We start from the raw sequence: 17,588 nt of genomic DNA, 5'->3' as shown, positions 1-17,588 counted from the left end.
TGCACCTTCTTAAGGCTAGGAAAGAAGCTTTGTTAGTTTGGTCATTGTCTCATTTTCTACTTTCCATCCTGTAGAGTCCGAGGCCGTGGCCGTAGGGAAAGTTTTTTGAGGTTCTTTTTGTTTTCATCTTTTATACTAAGTAACAGATGATAGCCTTTGTAACTTTTTCAACTTTCATGTAGGTGTTCATAATCAATGAAAACCTTTTGTGCAGTGGCAAGATACAAAGGAGAAGGACGTATGCTTCAATTCACTGTATTGAGTTCATGGGAAACAGTAATGGGTGACATAAGTGAGCGGTGGGCATTGGATGGTTCTAGGGTTAGGGTAAAATTCGTGACACCTGACTCGTACAAGACGCTTTAACCAATTGAGTCGGATGCTGACTTTCAACGCATGTGCCATATACATCATACTTTCAACAAGACTGTTGTTGATATCACGATTGAGGACGCGAGTGGGTCAACGGATGACAACTCGGTCTCATTGATTGCATCATAATTACAATGATAATTATTGCCGGTTACCTTTCATTTGTGTTATGTGTAATTTATCTTATACATGTTTATTAGATTGGTTTGATGTGTATTAAACTAGTTTTTCTATGTACTAAACATTCGTTATGTGTAATATTATGCATTTCTCTGTAAATATACACTTTATTATTTAACATTACTTATTCTTGTGTAGGTTTGAAGTTTTTTGTGTAATAAAGCATGGTATTGATATTATCTGTTTTATACATTGTCATATAGGGACGCCTTCTCAGCAAGTATGAACGCAGATGTCGACAACTATCTGTCACAACATCTTCCAACAAGGGCGCTCAGTATTGTTCAGTCATCACAAACAGTTGATAGGGTAACCTTAAAAGTCGGTCAACGTTTTGACAATGCAGAGCAGTTCAAAGATTACTTATGCAGCAACGCCATAAGACAAAATTTTGATTTTACGCTTATAAAAATGATAAACTTCGGGTGACCGTCAAGTGCGCTACTCCAGATTGCCAGTGGCGTGTGCATGCATCAAAAGAGGGAAATGTTGACACTTTCCGGGTGAAGACAATACAGGCAACGCCCAGTTGCGGTGGAGGCATTGGTACAATAGCACACCCGAAAGTAAGCAAAAAATGGGTCTCTCAACGTGTAATACAGAAACTCAAAGAGTGGTCATTATATAGAGCTGTCGACATTCAGAAAGATATATTACAGGACCATAGAGTTCGCCTACCATATAAGAGTGCTTGGATGGGTAAGGAGATTGCACAGGCCGCCATTCATGGTAAGGAGGTTGGTAGTTACGATTTGCTTCTATGGTATGCGGAGGAAGTGGCTGAGATGAATCCTTGCAGTTTTGTAATCGTTGAGAATGACGGTGAGTGATTTAAACGTGTTTTTTTCTCATTTCGGGCATGTTTGTTGGGTTTCAAGTTGGGATGCAGGCCATTACTTTTTGTTGACGGAACTCGCTTGCTTGGCAAGTACGGCGGGATTCTGTTAGGTGCAACTATCAAAGATGGTAATGAGGGTATCTTCCATGTAGCATTTGCAATAGTTGACAATAAAACAGATGATAATTGGACTTGGTTTCTTGCTACCCTCGGGGAGGCATTGTACATTGAAGATGATTACGAGAAAGTTATTACATTCATCTCGGATCGGTCGAAAGGTCTTGTTAACGTAGTGTCGCATGTGTTCCCATTATCACCGCATGGTTATTGTCTGCGCTATTTGGAAGCCAACTTTATGAAGGCCAACGGCAGCCTTGGGAAATCATTGGAAGAACAATGCTGGGTAGTAATCGTGAAAATTGCATACGCGTACACGTCTAAAGAGTTCAATGATGCAGTTAGTGAACTTGTAGCTATATCGACCGATGCACATGATTGGTTGTTACACAAGTCCGACATTGATCATTAGTGTAACTATTTGTTCAAGGGTATGCAGTGGTGCGAGATGTATTACAATGTAGCGGAGTCTTTCAATGCCTGGATCAAAGAGGCAAGGCATCTGCCGGTAACAAGTATGGTCGATACTATAAGGTAAGATTAATATATAGTTTAGTGTTTAATGTATAGTAATTAACAATACTACGTAACAATTACGTTTATTGTGTAAATTTCCCTTTTATAGTGTAGTTGATAAAGGTCATGTGTGAAAATAATGGTTACTGTGTACACTAATGGTTCACTAAGTAAAAATTTAAGTACCTGTGTAATATGTCATGTTACTATGTAATATTTTGCTTTAGTGGTTAAAATCCTGAGTTACTATATGCGATTACGATCTCATGTGTAGCAAATTATGTTTATGTTCATTAGTAACTCTAACCTCGCTTCGCGCATGTTAATACACAGGTTTAAACTTATCAACATGCTTACTAAGCGACGCGAAGTATCTACCATGTGGGACACATACCTTTGCCCTGAGATTTGCCAGAAGGTTGAACAAATCGTCGAAAGCAGTCGGTTCTCGAGGGTGGGTGGATCAAGCGATGACACTTACAAAGTGATTGATGATCACAATAGTGGTGTCAACCTACGCGTACGGAAATGTTCCTGTAGGAGATGGGAAGTACATGGACTCCTGTGCAAGGATGCAGCTGCTGCGATTATGCAAACAGACACAAATGTGAACTGCTATATCGACAAATATTTTACAGTCGAATCGTATCATCGTGCATATGCCGAACTAATATACTCAATCCCTGACAGTGACAAGCCATCGGATGGCTCCCGCTAACTCAGAATGCAGTCACCGATAACAAAGAAATGACCCGGCCATCCGTGAAGGAAAAGGATCAAGTCACAAGCCTTTGATATGCGTGATTTATATTGTGGAAGGTGTCACCAAAGTAGACATAAGCGATGATCTTGTAATGCAGTCATTGCGGACTAGCTATGAAAACTCCTTTATGCATTTATTTTACCTTTTGTCTGACATTTAATGTGTGCAAATGTAGCTTCACATGGAGGGAAGCATGCACTTCCATGTGTATGTTGACAATCATATTTCCTCATGTTTAATTTAAGTTGTTATTGTGTAATTTAACCAGTTACCTGTGTATTAAAAAGTTTTCCTGTGTAATGTTTAATGTTAGTTTTTAGAAAGCAACTTTGTTGTGTAAAAGTATAAGTTTCTGTGTTCAGAAGCTTGTTATTGTGTATACACTTGATACTACTGTGTAAAATACGACTAAGTTGGATTTGTATTTATTGAGATTTTTAAAATCCTACTAATCTGTATTCATAAATGATTTAAGTACAAACATTTGCATTCTTAGTTCCATATTATGAAAATGTTCTCAATAGCTGCCATCTTTGCCTTCGTCTGCATGTACAGTTTGCTCTGCATCTTTGATGTTCTCCACGGCAGATTCTTCGTTCCTTAGAGACTTTGTGGTAAGTTTTGAGTTCTGGCCAGTAACAGTGTCGCCAGCAGTCTCAACGGCAGGTTCTACGTTCGCTGTAGACCTTGCGGCTGGTTCAATAGACTGGCCTGTCTCCGCGGCAGTTTTAGTTTTCACTTCAGCATCCTGGGCAGTCTCCGCGACTGTGTCAGAAATAATTTTTCACCGTATTCCATCAATTAATATTCGTGACACGTAACGTAGTCTCAAGTACGTGATGTCCCCCCACGGTATGTCCAATCGTTCTCCAATTAAAATTTGCTCCATGTAGTGTACGCAAAATGTTGGACAATCGTTGCTTCCTGGGGGTTGTTGGGGGCAGTCACATACATGCTCTAGAGGTAGATCTCTGAATTTGTGGTGGCCGATATTAATCTCCAGACACATTTCGAAAAAATCCCGCTGAAGCATCATATTACATAATCAGTAAGGAGTATATTAAAAGAGAAATGACAAGTGTTTGTGAAGGACATACCATGTCAACGGCATATGAGTCATATATGGATGACTGAAGTGAAGAGTAGTGCATGTAGTTTGAATTCTCCAAGTCAAGTGTTAGCAAATGATAGTGGCCGTTGAAAACGATTGGCATCAAGATAATGTCAGCGTCTTTGTAGCCAAACATTATATCCTCCATCATATACACAGCCAGGTCTGCCGTCATTTCTGACTTCTGCATGGTGAGCGCCTGAGGACGCGTGATGATGGCTCGCTTTTGGAATGCTAAGGGATTTGAGAGTAACTGTTCATGCATGATAAGGACCAGGACATCAACGACATCGTCCGGGACTTGATCTTTGCCTTCGAGGAGAATGTAAATTCTATCACGCGTTGTGTACACGTAGTCATTCCTCCACACTACTAAACTGAAAAAGTATGACAAGAAAATTTCAATGTGAATCATATATTACACACATATAAAATAGGTTACACATTTACTAATTATATTACACCTCTATAAATAATATTACACATATACAATGTAATATAAACATATCTAGCCAATTTACACAACTACAAACTTTATTTACACATGTATAATGTAATATAGACATGAAAGCAAGAATCATCCAAAGTCAACGAATATTACCTGTCCACTCGGGTGTTCAAGTAATGCGTAATGGCTGTCCATTCCAACAGGTTCAACCTCCCCAAGCCTGCGTACTTTTTTTGTGGGAGAAAACCAGGAGGGGGCTTCACTTCCGGGGTAGTCTCTCGCAGTAGTCCCTCGTATGGCACTATTGCACGATAATTGTTTTCCTCTGTTCTATTTTTCATCCCAGTTAAGGATTCGACAAGTGCTTCCACTGCTCGTAAGGCCTCCTGGTCGGTATCTGTTGTGTCTGTTGAAGTGGAGTCAAGTGGGAACATTCTCTTATACGGGGCTCTTGCAGGCGGTTGGTTTTTTGGACCATGTATCCTTGTGGTTGCTCCCTTTCATGCGGCTTTCTTGAGTACTTCTTTTTTTAGCAAAGTTATCTTCAATGGGGCCTTCCTCGTCAAGGGCCCTGACTGGAGCTTTCTTGGGTGGAACCCTCTTCACTGATAGTTTGGGTGGGATAACCTCAGATATATCTGCCTTAGCCGTGCGGCATGTTACTCGCCTTGGCGGTGTATCAACTTTACCACCTTTGGCGGTAGAAGTCACTGCAACAGGTGCATGCTCTATCACAGGGGCAGGTCCGGCAACAGGTGTATGTTCTGCAACTGGGAAAGGCCCTGAGCCATCAGGGTTGGTATTCTTATTTATAAGTACAGGCTCCGCAACAGGAGAAGGTGCAGGCTCTGTAATAGGGGACGGTGCTGGGGGTTCTCGGGTGTCAACAGCATCAGGAGCGTTAGTGCCCGTTTTTGAAGTGTCCCACGACTGTGTCAGGCCAGACCGGCCTCTAAAACACCGCACTACCTACTTGAATCTCCTCCCTAAAGAAAAAAGGAAGAGAAGGATCTGTTGAGTCCTGCTGTATGTTACTATCCGGCGGAGGTGACCTTGATACGGCCCTCTGCTGCCTTTCATCGTTCGAGTAGCGCTCGTCCAAATGCGCACGCATATCATGAACTTCCTCTAATACACGCTGTAAAAGGTTGCACACATCATCGCCATCTTCCTGTGATTGACGGCGAGAGAATTTTGATGACTTGTCAGGGGAAGAATCCTCCCTGGATCTCTTCCTTGCCTGTTGTCTGCTTGGTTTTGCTGAGGATTACTTGGGAGGGGGATGTTTTCTTTCTACAGGCCTAGTTGGCGAGGAGTGTCGTCCGGCCCTTCTCTTTCTCTCAGCCACTTCAGACGACCTCTCGTAACCTTGCTTTCTGGTTTCCTGCCTTCCCAAGCCAATCAGTTCAGTCTCCTCATCATTGGCTTGAACAAGTTTGTAGAACTGCAACATTGGACATATATTACACAGTCAAGCCTTATTATACACATGAAATATGTAATTTACACATGAATAGGTTTTCGCACACAGGTAGTCTTTATTATACATTGGAAAATATATTCCTACACATGTACAATGTATTATACATATGACATTAAGGGTCCGTTTGAATCACGGAATAGGAATGGGAATGGGAATGAGAATGGAAATGGAGTAATGTTAATGGGAATGAGAATTATTGGGATGGGAATGAAAGAAGATGTTTGGTTGGAAGGAATGAGTATTGGAAATAGGAAAAATGGAGTAGGAATTGTTATAAAATTACTTTTGTACCCTTAGAATAATAAATAATATAAAAATATGTAGAAATATGCATTATGATTAAGAGGAAATAAAAATTGATATTTATAAAATATTTTGAATATAATTATTCATTTAATTAGTACAATTAAATATTTAAATGTAAGAATTAACTTAATAATTTTGGATCTCTCTGGTTAATTATATTTAAATATTAATTAATTAATTAATTAAAATTAGTTATTATATAATTTGATCACAATAATAAAAAACTTAAATTAAACAATTTACTCATAATTTAAATTAAAATCCCCATGTCATTTTTAAAAAAACTAAAATAAATATATGAATCAATGAAACAATTGCAACATGGGAGATTGTGTCATAATCAATGAAAAAAAAAAATGAAAAGCAAGGGTAAAAAAGAAATTTCCATGCTATGTCCAAACCCTCCAACTTTGGCAGCCATGTGATTAAGGTACGGATGGGCATCTCATTAACCTCAATTTGAAGCTTTACTTTTTGTTGGGTACATCCAAACATAGGCATGGGGTTAAGGGGGTAATGATGCCCATTGATGGGGGTTCATTACCCCCATCAAACGGACTGTAAGGCTATACACATTTAACCTATTTTATACCCAGGCAATAACGCAAGTCGCATATTTTTGTTAGAATTTCATATAGGTGGTTCACATACTTACTTCTCTTCCTTTAAACAACTTCAACAGAGGATTGATTGAAGTCGCCTTGATGTAATTGGTTTCCCCATAACACATTATACGGGGTGTCCTCCTAGCCGTTGTTTTTTCACACTGCCAGTTACCTCATAGAACCAAATGATGAGGGCGACGGTGCACCCTTTCAAGTAGCCTGTGGTGGTGTAGTTTCCTTTATACCGCATCTGTACACATTCGGCCATTGTTGGGAGATCGGCCATCAACCACCTGTGAACGGCATGGGCCCAAGCATAATGCTCAAGTGAAGGAAGATCATTAGCATAACTGGCCGCAAATATTGGCGCGTTAAGAGAAGTGCTGGGGAAGAAGATGGTAGCCATGAAGTAGACGACCAGAAGCTTCACAAATATCTCCTCGTCACCGCCTTTTCATCGCACGAGCCTGTATGGGTTGTCTTTAATTGCATCATGAGCGTGCTTATTTTACACACGAAGAAGGTATTGTACACAGGAACACCTTATGTTACATAGGAAATCAAATACTACACAATAAGATGCACAAACTAAATGACAAATTGGAGTATATACGCATCATCATGATAATGGCTTATTTCACACACAAACGAAGCAATGTTACAACATTTGAACACCATGCATAGCACTATCATCCACCTACTTGAAGTCCCGTTTTCTCACCTTTCGGTTGTGATTTCCTTTGAGAAACTTCTTCTGTGGCCGGCCGTCAATGGGAGAACAATAGATTCGGAGAAGATGAAAGCCGACGCTCACGAGGAAGTCGACTGCTGGGAAAGGGTTCTCCACCGTCTTGCGCATGATGTATAGAAGACGAACAGTCACCAAGATTGGAGAAAAGCGGCCGCGAATCCCAACGCCTCGCAAATCCAACCATCCAACCGTGCGCAGTTACCAAGATATTCAAGGGCATAGTTGTCATTTCCCCCGCCTGGGAACTTTCTCCATAGATGAAGGGCATTATGGTAACTTCCATAGCCACTTAACACCCCAATTAACTCCGTTTGGGGAATAAGGACTGAAAGAAAAATGCCCAATAAAGGAAGGACTTAAAAGGAAGTGGAAACTAGGGGTGGCAATAATCTGTCCGGACCCGCCGGCCCGGTTTTGTCCGGCCCGGAATAAAAAGGGTTTAGACATAAGGTTTTCAAAATCTGGGCAGGGTCCGGACATGGCTTAGTTGTCCGGATTTAAATCCGGGCGAGTCCGGACATAGAAATTCGGACAACTGGGCCCTTTTAACCCATAAAACTTTAAAAGCTCATGACCTTGAGCATTTGTTTTAAAGCTGATTCTTCTAAAAAAACTTTAAACATCTATTGTTTTCTATTAAAGACTTAGATTTTTCTATAATTTGAGTTGAGTTTTTGGATTATTAATGTTTTTTTGCATTTAATGTGAATTAAATTATTTTTTTGTATAATTTAATATTTGAAATGACTTAAAAAATAACTTATAGAATTCGGACAAATTTGGACGTCGGACAACCCGGGTTTTTAAAAATAAACCGGGTTTGGACATACTAAAGTTTGTCCGGATTTACAAACCCTAGGGATCCGGGACACAAGTTTTTCTATTTATATTAGTAGTTGTCCGGACCCGGTTTTGTCCGGACCCGAATTTTTGCCACCCCTAGTGGAAACCTTGTAGGGATTTAGAGGGAAAGTGCAAATTTGGGAGGATGTTTCAATACTTTCCCGTTAATTTTATTTATTAAGAATATGGATATTAACTTTTGTTTATATAAAATCTTTCCGTAATAAATATCATTAGATGTATAATTGATTTTAATATAAAACTCATTGATTTTTTTATTCAAAATAAAAAAAAAATATATAAATGACTTTTGTGGATAAAATCATGAATTTTTTAATTAAAGCAGAACAGATTCTCATCTTTTATAACATGATATTCAGTAATATATTATAATTTTTTTAATATAAATAAAATGATAAAAAAATATTTTAATATGATTAAAACATCAAAAATTATAATGCAAGAAATCTTTTAAAATTCCACTTCCATTTTCAATCACTTCGAAAAATTCTGGTAATCAAAAACCAAATTTTATCTGACATTGATATTTATTTATCATATTTTAGTGTATATATAATAATAATAATAATAATAATAATAATAATAATAATAAAATTAAATAAATGGACAGAATTAAAGATGGGAGTGTATACTGGCTGCACCGGTCATTGCGACTGGGCCAGCCGGTTGTGCAACCCGTCGCCTCCGAGCCCAACGCCACTCACGCGTGACGCACGTGCCACTGGTCCATGAATAAATAAAAGCTAGAAAGAGACCTTCCTCTCCGCGAGAAAAAGAGAGAGAGAGAGAGAGAGAGAGAGAGAACAAACACAAAGGTCGTGTTTCCAAAGGGGGGAGTTTCAGCTCTCTAGAAAACGAGGGTTCTCACAGCCGAGATGGAGATGGAGATGGAGATGGAGATGGCGATGGCGATGGCGATGGCGATGGCGATGGAGATGTTAGAGTTCTTCTTCGCTGATTAATCTGCGGATTTCTTCTCCTAATCGGACCTCAATATCTCTTTCGGTGAATCCCTTGCTCCTCCCTTGTTTTCCAGTATCTCAGATTTGTTTCGATTTTTTTAGAAATTTTTTACGCTACTAGACCATTCCGCTTTGATTTTAATTCCGAATGTTGCTTTTTGATTCTTTGTTTGGCTTGGAAAGGTGATTTGAGTTGGGAATTGGTGGGATTGTTGTTGCTTGGTGTCAATTGAATATGTTTTGTGTTTTTTATGATTTGATTGGAGTTTGGTTTTGAGGGTTGTAATTCGCTTTTGGTGGTTTTTCTCAAATTAGGGGGTTTTTTTTTGTTCTCTCTTTCGTGTTTTTTAATCAAGGGTGCCTGTTGGTGTGCAATTTGATAGATTAGGTTGGTTTTAGTGGCAGGAATTTGGTGACTTTTTTACCTTTTTATGTTGCCAATTTAATTATTTGGAGTTTAGATTTGATTTTGTAGACTTGAATAGTTTTTTAGTTTTTATTTTTTTTTCTTTTTTCCTTTTCGTCTCGCTGGAATTTTTGGGGTTCAATTTGATTATACTTGATGAGCTTTATTTCCTGGTAGTTGAAGTAGCTTCTAGAGGATTTCAGATGTGGTTATCAAATTTATCGCTGCGGCTTATTTTCCTTTTTTTTCTCCTTTTACTGTTTATACAGGGATTGGACTCTCTCTCTCTTTTTTTTTTATTATTATTATTATAGATTCTCCCTTGTTATACTATGTTGTTAATGACTGGGTAAAATGTCATTGTGATGATATCTATTTGCTTTTATTTATTAATTAATTTTGTACCAAATTGTATATGTACTAAATATTTGCCTTGAATCTGGTGGGATTCGGCTGAGGCTTCTGATAATATAATAAACTATTTACAATACAGTGTTCCATATTTATTAATCCTCACCATTTATCAAGGGATGCTAATGCACTCAGAATATTTCTTGCTTTATCCTTTCCTGATTTTGTGCTTTGCTATTCAAAGAAAGGACGTTTGGGAGAATTTTTGCAGATGTTTTTGGTTACAAGTAAGATAGGGGGAAAAAACATTAAATTTAATAGAGGGTTTAAATATTGATGTAATGCACATCTTATCTAGCCTTAAATGCTATTCTATGCATATATTCTCAACCAAACAAAGAATGAGAACTACCCCTTTTCATCCCTAAGGAATCAGGAAAATGGTTAGATAAACTAGACCTTCATTTCCTTCATTTTACATTGATTAAGTCAATGATATATTGAAAATAATACTTCGTAGATTGTCCTTTTGGCTTTATTTTTAAGATCATTATCAGTTATAGATAGTGCATATGGTAATACCTAGAAAAAGTTAACATGAAAAACAACAATTGCCAGATATTAGGTTTTGTGCATGATATCACTGATTGAAGTCTTGTCCGTAACTGTAGCTCTATTATCACTATAGGCAATACTGGTGATTCTATCACTTTCTAATTGTAGCTTCGCTTGGATTTCTCAAGGCATCTCTTGTTGTGTTTAGCATAACAAATGTATTAGCTTCTGAACTTCTCCATTTTGAGAGTTTAGAGCCATACTGGATCATTACCCTGGTGGCCAATATACTTACGTGGTAGTTGACTCAAACTAATTGTAGGTAATCATACACTAGCTATCTTCCATAAATTTTTTACAATTATCACCTTGTAAATCCAGGGACATAAATTTCATCACTTTTTCTGTGGGAGGTCTTAACTGGAAGCAGGCACTATATTCAGTGAACCTTGCATGGAAATTGCTGCATGTGGCTGGCCACATAAAATTGTCCAGGAGAGACCTTTTTTTTTATATCTAGGTGGATCTTCAAATTACTTGTTCATGTTACAAAGCATAACATTTATGGAGCTCATTGAAGATACATCATCCGTCAGTTTTGTATGGAAATGGATTTATATGGAGAATGGTTCTCAGGCTAAAAGTTTGAGGATAGGCATACATTCTTTTAGACTTTAGTCATACAAATGACACCTGGATTCACCTTCTGATAATTTTGATGCTATAAAAATAGTCTTGAGGTCCGGACACATAAAATTTCCATGCAAGTAGGCTTCTGAGTCCTGCAACTCTAGCTGTGTCGGTACCTTTCATTGTACATGGGTGAGAATTATGGATGCCATGTGTCTATCTAAAACGGCAAAGTTACCTTTTTAAAATAATTTCTCAAATGGTCAATGTGTTGATGTAGAAGTCTGCATTTTGTGCAGAATGACCAAAATGTAAGGTTAAGTATTTTTTTTTATTATTCAGGAATAAATTTTCTAAAAAGTCTAAAGAATAAAATTAAAATTTCAAAACAAAATGGGGTACCATTTATTCATCCTAATTCTATTAGCTAACTACCTTGGTAGTGGAACAAGGAGACACTGGACTTAGCTGCTGTGGCAAGCTTGTTCCATAGAGCTAGGAATGCCCTCAGAATAGTGTCAAAATCCTTGGGCCACTGTCCAGGCCAGCAAGATATAATGTTGTGTTGAACCCCATTTCTCTCCATTTCACATCTTTCTTGTCAGCACAACTCTTCAAAATTTCTGGGATTGAATCATTGAAATTTCCCATAATAAACTTTGCAGGGGAATATGTTTATAAAATTCTTAATTTCCTTTTCGATCATATTTCTGGAAAAATTTAAGCAGGATTTTTCAAGCTTTGGTTGCAATTTCAGTATCTATATTTGGTGATATTTGTTAGACCTTGGCTTGTATTTCCACATAATTAAAAGTTGAGCAAGTAATGATGTGCACTGAAGTCAATTGCCAAAATCATTGTAAATTCCTTGTTTAACTTGTAAGTCTTCCTTTTCCTTTTCTATTAATTTTTGACTTGATAGTTGGAGGTCAAATTATTTTTTGAGCAAAACTATATCATCCTTTATTTCGAAGGTTGATCATAGTGATTGTTTGATGATCACTTCAGTTGATCTTGATGCTTATTACATGACAATGCACATATCTTTTAGAATTTGCTAGGTTTATTTTTTTATTTTACATTATTTAATTCTTCGTTTTTTATTCGACTCTATATAATTAACAGTGAATGCACAGCCTGATTCTTTATTTATTATTAAAATATCCATCTCCTTTTTTATATATAGAGAGAATAAACTTGATAAAATAGCATACCCATCAACTTTGCTTTATTTCTTAGAGTTGGAAAGATGGTGATACTTCATGATAAATATTACAAAATAATGTTCGTGAAACTACCAAATGAAATCACTAGTTAAGCAATGTCTCCTAAGTAAAACATCCATTACTCCACTTTGAAAGGGCATGAAGTAGCATATATGTTGCTGTTGCCTTATTCTGAATGGTAACATCATCATGATTGCAGACTTTATACACTTACTCCATTGCAATGACAACTTTCCTTCCTGTGGCAATCCATTTGAATTTATTCTCAAATTTGTCAACTTGAAATAGGCCATTGGTGCGTGAGATGTCTAGACTGGAAGACAATTATTCAAGCTGAAGTTGGTGGTGACTGAAATGTTCTCACATGTTAAAAATGGTGGTTGCGCAGATATGGTTAGAAAGCCTTTAATTAGTAAATAGAGGCGAGGAAGAAGGGTTGGTTGGTGAGGAATTGTCGTAGAAGTTGTGTTAGATGTGAAATTTTGGTGATAAACAATATTATATGTCACATCTAGAGGGCAGAGGCCACCTCATTCCATCTTGTAGAATGCTCAGACATATGGCCCATATATAAGGGGCTATATTACTTTATTTAATGTAGAAAATACACTTTTTTTTCTAAGAGTGTAGATGAATTACTTAAATATTGAAATGTTAAGTTGTTTTATTATTTTTGTAAAAGTTATTATAACTTGATTTGTGATTAAGTTCAGATATTTTCACTTAAAATCTCTTATAAGGTGTATGATCCATACCTCATGCAGAGGCTTTATGTGTTTTGGAACATTTTCCATGTTAGTACAGCAATTGAGGTAGTTGTTTTGATGTGCCATTTATGTCAATGAACTTTAATGGGTTGTCTTAATTTTTACAATTAGAAATTCACTTAGACAAAACACCTGTTATTGCTTAATATAAAGAAATCATGTGTATGAATCATATTGTGCCCAATTTTTTAATGATAATTCTAGGTATTACCTTTGTTGTGTAGTATATTATTTCATTAAGTTTCATGTTGATTTTCTTCAGATGTCCTTGTAAGTAATTAATCTCCCAATTTTTTAATATGCTCGACTTTGTCTTTCTCTTCTAATTTCTCATTATTCTCCTTATTTAAATGAAGCTAATTAGGCCAATATTTTATTAACTATCTTAAACTAGATAACCTACTCGAAACTTGTAACTTTTCTATTTTGAGATCTGTACCTTTCTTGATAAGAACTTATTTTTTCCGACCTCTGAATTTATGTGTTGTTTTCAATGAACTAAAATTTTCTTGAATGAGTTATGATAGAATGATAAATGTTCATTATTTTCAGTCACTTGGTTTGTGCATTTCATATGAAACAGCTAAATGGTAGAGTTCTTAAACCTGTAATGAAATCTGAAATCTTTTTTCTGGATCCTGGTGGAGATTGGTAGTTCTGTAGATTTTTGCTAACATGGTAAACTTTACAGGCTTTTTTTGACTTATTACTGCTAGACAACAGTAAGAAAGATCATATTTGAGTGTATACTTATATCTTATTTGTTGCAGATACACAGCAGACCACTAGTTACGTTGAAAAGTTATTTGTTGGAGGTTTGGAATCGCAACACCTGAGGGTAACTGCATGATTAAAGCTTCTGGTCCTCATCTCCTGTGTTTCCCAACATGACTCTTGAAGATTTCTTTACTCTTACTGAAATGAAGAATGGGCTGGCAACTTCTGCTAGGGTTGAGGAGCTGATTTCTATGATGCAAAAACAGGTTGATATTGTTACCAGTAATACTGGGGATGCAGCAAGGCAGTGGTCTATTGTTGCAGGCACCTTAGCTGCAACAGATAACAAGGACTGCCTTCATCATTTTGTTCAGTTAAATGGTGTCATTCTACTCAATCGATGGCTTCAGGAAGCTATTAAGTGCTCCAATGAGGCTGGTGACAGTTCAGTTGAAGAAGAATTAGTTAATGCATTGCTTGGCTCACTTGAAAGACTTCCAATTGACAATGAAAAGTCAATTGCATCTGGAATTAATATAACTGTTGAACGCCTGCTTTGTCACAAAACCTGTAACATCCAGGAAAGGGCAAAAATTTTGTTGGATCAGTGGAACTGTGCTAGGGTTGATGATGCAAGATGCCAAATTTCAGATACTGGTGATGCACCCTCAGCTAATGATGCAACTAAAGGTAGTGCTATTCACCAAACAAGTCCAGATGGAAGTTCTTCATGCAAACCAAAGTTTGAGGATACAGCTTTAGGAATTGTATCACCAGATAATGAACATGGATCTAAATGCTCTAACACTACACAGTTGGAGAATGCTGGCACATTAGAAGTTCCCATATCTCATGTGAGTTCACCTGGTGCTGATGTAATTACAATCGATGCAAATGCTGTGTCATCAGACAGGATGGGTTCCCCCCATTTATCTACTTCTTGTATGAATAATCTTGCTAGGACAGGAGAGTCTTCTGTTTGTTCTGCAATAAGTATGGCCTCAACCAGCACATTCATTAATATTGATGGGGTAAGAAAGGTTGATGAATCTAACAGCCAATTGGATGATGGTGTTAATGATGAAAAACAGATAGAGGTTGCAGTTAATGCAAAGGGAGACAAGGAAGGTAGTCATTTGGAAAATTGCAACATTTCATCTTCTAATATATCTCAGTGGAAGCCTTTGAAGGAATCCGATGACAATTTTGACGGAAAGGAAAGCAGTTCTTGTATACCTAAAGATGTGGTGTCACAGGTATGTGAGATTGGTGACGATGAGTCATTGAAATATACTAGAAATTTTAATGACTGCCAAGAGAATGAGAATGAAGATCATTCCTTGGACTGTCAAGGCCTCTCTAGTAAAGCAACTATTAATAGAGAGATAGATGTTATAGAAACTAATTGCCAATTAAAGGAAGCTTTCAGTAGTAAAGATGACACTGTAATAGTTGATGGTACATCCAACTTGAAGGTAAATGGTGTAGATCTAAAAGCAGTGGAGGCCAAGCTAAGAGGTGTGACTGATAGGCCATCAGATTTGGAACTTGAATGCAGTGAAATTGATGCTGTGGACGTTGCACAACAGGATGCAAGAAAGGTAGAACATGAAGTTTCCAATTACAGAGAACCATCCAGCAGATCTCCTGAAATCAGTTCTGGAAAGATTGAGGCGAACACTTTTGATTCTTTGGAAAGTAAGGAGGGTCAGCCACCAACCAAAGAGCAAGAGGTAAATGGACAGGCCATTGGAAACGATGTTTCTGAGAGACCATCGTCTCCAATGGAAGATGGTTTAAAAGTTTCTGAAGATCTTGTCTTTGATCCTAGGAAGGAAGATATGGCATCATTGAAGTCAGTACCAATTGACAAAAAGCCGGCTGGTGAGGTTGCTGTCTGCAGGCCTGACTTTGATCTCAATGCAGATGTTGCTGATGAGGAAAATGATTGTTCAATGTACCCGTCAAATAAAAGTTCAGTCATTTTGTCTGCACCTAAAGCTGTCGTTGCTTCTTCAAAAGGAACCTCTGGTCTGCCTGTTACTAGGCTCCAGTTTGAAGGAGAAATGGGGTGGAGGGGTTCTGCTGCCACTAGTGCTTTCCGTCCCACATCATCTCAAAAAACTCCAGATAGTTCTTCTGGTTCAAAGCAGAAACCAGCTTTTCTTGGTATTGACTTGAACATGACAAGTGAGGATGGCGAAGCAGCCAATACAACATCAGTTAAACAACTACCACACTCAGGTTTTCCATCTGCTGATTCTTCTATTGAAGTCAGTTCAAGAAGATCAGAGAAGTTAAACCTGGATTTAAACCGCCTGGGAGATGAAGAAGTTTCACCATATTCTTCATTGAACTGGAGGCCTCTTCACAAGATAGCAGATCGAAGCATGTCTCCATCATCATCATCTTCTTCCAGAGTTCCATCAACGAGGGACTTTGATCTGAATGACAACCCATCTTTATTGGTTGTGGTCGGCTCTCAAAACCTCAACAGATCATCTCTCAATACTTCTGGTACATATGACGGCTCTAAAACAGAAGATCCTTGCATCACCATCATGGGTTCAAGAATGACTGCAGAAAGGAAGAGTTATGCTGACCAACCATCCCCGTCCCATCAGGCATTTCTTGGTGGCGGTGTAAATATTGGGACCAACATGGCTACTAGAACAATGATGCCATATCACATGCCAGCCACTGCCTATGGCTATAATGGAATTGGAATGGAGACAGCCATGCCGATTCCTTCAGCACTTTATGGAATTCACAGCACTCCATACCTGGTAGACTCCAGTGGGGTCAAAGTCATACCCCAGTTGCTTAGGACATTGGAACAGAATACCTCTACTTCTGGTGCATTTCATCTTGGTGTAGGCAGTGATCGGCCGGGCTGGAATATGCCTGAGGCTTCTGAACCTGCTTTGGATTTGAACTTTGGCATGACGCCTATGGAGAGTGCAAGTAGGCAACCAGGTAGTCTGAAACAATTCTTTGGTTTTCTCGAAGAGCAGGCAACCACTTCACAACCTGAGAGTTCTGGAATGTCTTTCAAGCGGAAAGAACCTGACTCTGGCTGGGATTCTCACCCATTCTCTTATAAACAGGTGAAATCATCATGGCTATAGGTAGTTTCTCCTCACTTGAGGTGCATTTTTGTTTCGGTATTTCATTATATAGTATATTTTCCAAGGCCTTTGGGTTTCATTAGCTGCCATGGCTGACTTAGAAAAGGATTGTTGTCCCCAATTCAATGCATATCAGAATTGTTATAAATTGAATAAGGCTCATTACAGATAACATTGTGATATATTGCCAAATATGGCTCCCACAAAGATAGGCATGGCTTCTTCTGTTTCATTGTAGAGGCAATTTGCATCTGGCATCTGTAAATTTTCCTGCAAACATGATAACTAAAAGAACTGATCCAAGTTTGATAGTGCTATATAATGCTCTTTTCATAGTCATCTTCAGAAAGGAATTGGTCTGAGGAATGTGGTGATTTTGCTGGAAGCATCTGTAATAAATCTAGCTTCTTTACGATTTATTTTTATTTTTTTGCCCATTTATGGTGATTGATCTTATCATTCAGTTCCCTGCTTATTTTTTTTTATTTATTG

The 17,588-nt window shown here is 37.9% G+C and overlaps 2 protein-coding genes across 2 annotated transcripts; both read left to right on the top strand.

The window, feature by feature from the left end:
* Positions 1–279: 279 nt before the first annotated feature.
* On the top strand, positions 280–2,741 carry LOC120284095. The gene is made up of 6 exons (XM_039290902.1): positions 280–350; positions 756–861; positions 1,155–1,355; positions 1,431–1,847; positions 1,947–2,041; positions 2,357–2,741. The coding sequence occupies exons 1-6, from the start codon at positions 280–282 to the stop codon at positions 2,739–2,741; spliced, it is 1,275 nt and encodes a 424-aa protein (XP_039146836.1).
* Positions 2,742–9,135: 6,394 nt separating this feature from the next.
* LOC120283913 lies at positions 9,136–17,559 on the top strand. Its single transcript, XM_039290715.1, has 2 exons — positions 9,136–9,359; positions 14,022–17,559. Exon 2 carries the CDS (start codon positions 14,139–14,141, stop codon positions 17,094–17,096), a length of 2,958 nt encoding a protein of 985 aa, XP_039146649.1. The 5' UTR covers positions 9,136–9,359; positions 14,022–14,138; the 3' UTR covers positions 17,097–17,559.
* The last annotated feature ends 29 nt before the right edge of the window (positions 17,560–17,588 follow it).

This window comes from Dioscorea cayenensis, chromosome 19, assembly GCF_009730915.1.
Source record: "Dioscorea cayenensis subsp. rotundata cultivar TDr96_F1 chromosome 19, TDr96_F1_v2_PseudoChromosome.rev07_lg8_w22 25.fasta, whole genome shotgun sequence".
Taxonomy (NCBI): Eukaryota; Viridiplantae; Streptophyta; class Magnoliopsida; order Dioscoreales; family Dioscoreaceae; genus Dioscorea; species Dioscorea cayenensis.
This window is presented reverse-complemented; position numbering and strand designations above follow the sequence as displayed.

Bases quoted from the DNA above. Each gene is read 5' to 3' on its own strand.
- LOC120284095 (XM_039290902.1), top strand. From the start codon at position 280: ATGGGTGACATAAGTGAGCGGTGGGCATTGGATGGTTCTAGGGTTAGG. The intron at 351-755 runs GTACAAGACGCT...ATTGTCATATAG, and splicing joins AAATTCGTGACACCTGACTC to GGACGCCTTCTCAGCAAGTA. The intron at 1,848-1,946 runs GTTAGTGAACTT...AAGGGTATGCAG, and splicing joins CTAAAGAGTTCAATGATGCA to TGGTGCGAGATGTATTACAA.
- LOC120283913 (XM_039290715.1), top strand. From the start codon at position 14,139: ATGACTCTTGAAGATTTCTTTACTCTTACTGAAATGAAGAATGGGCTG.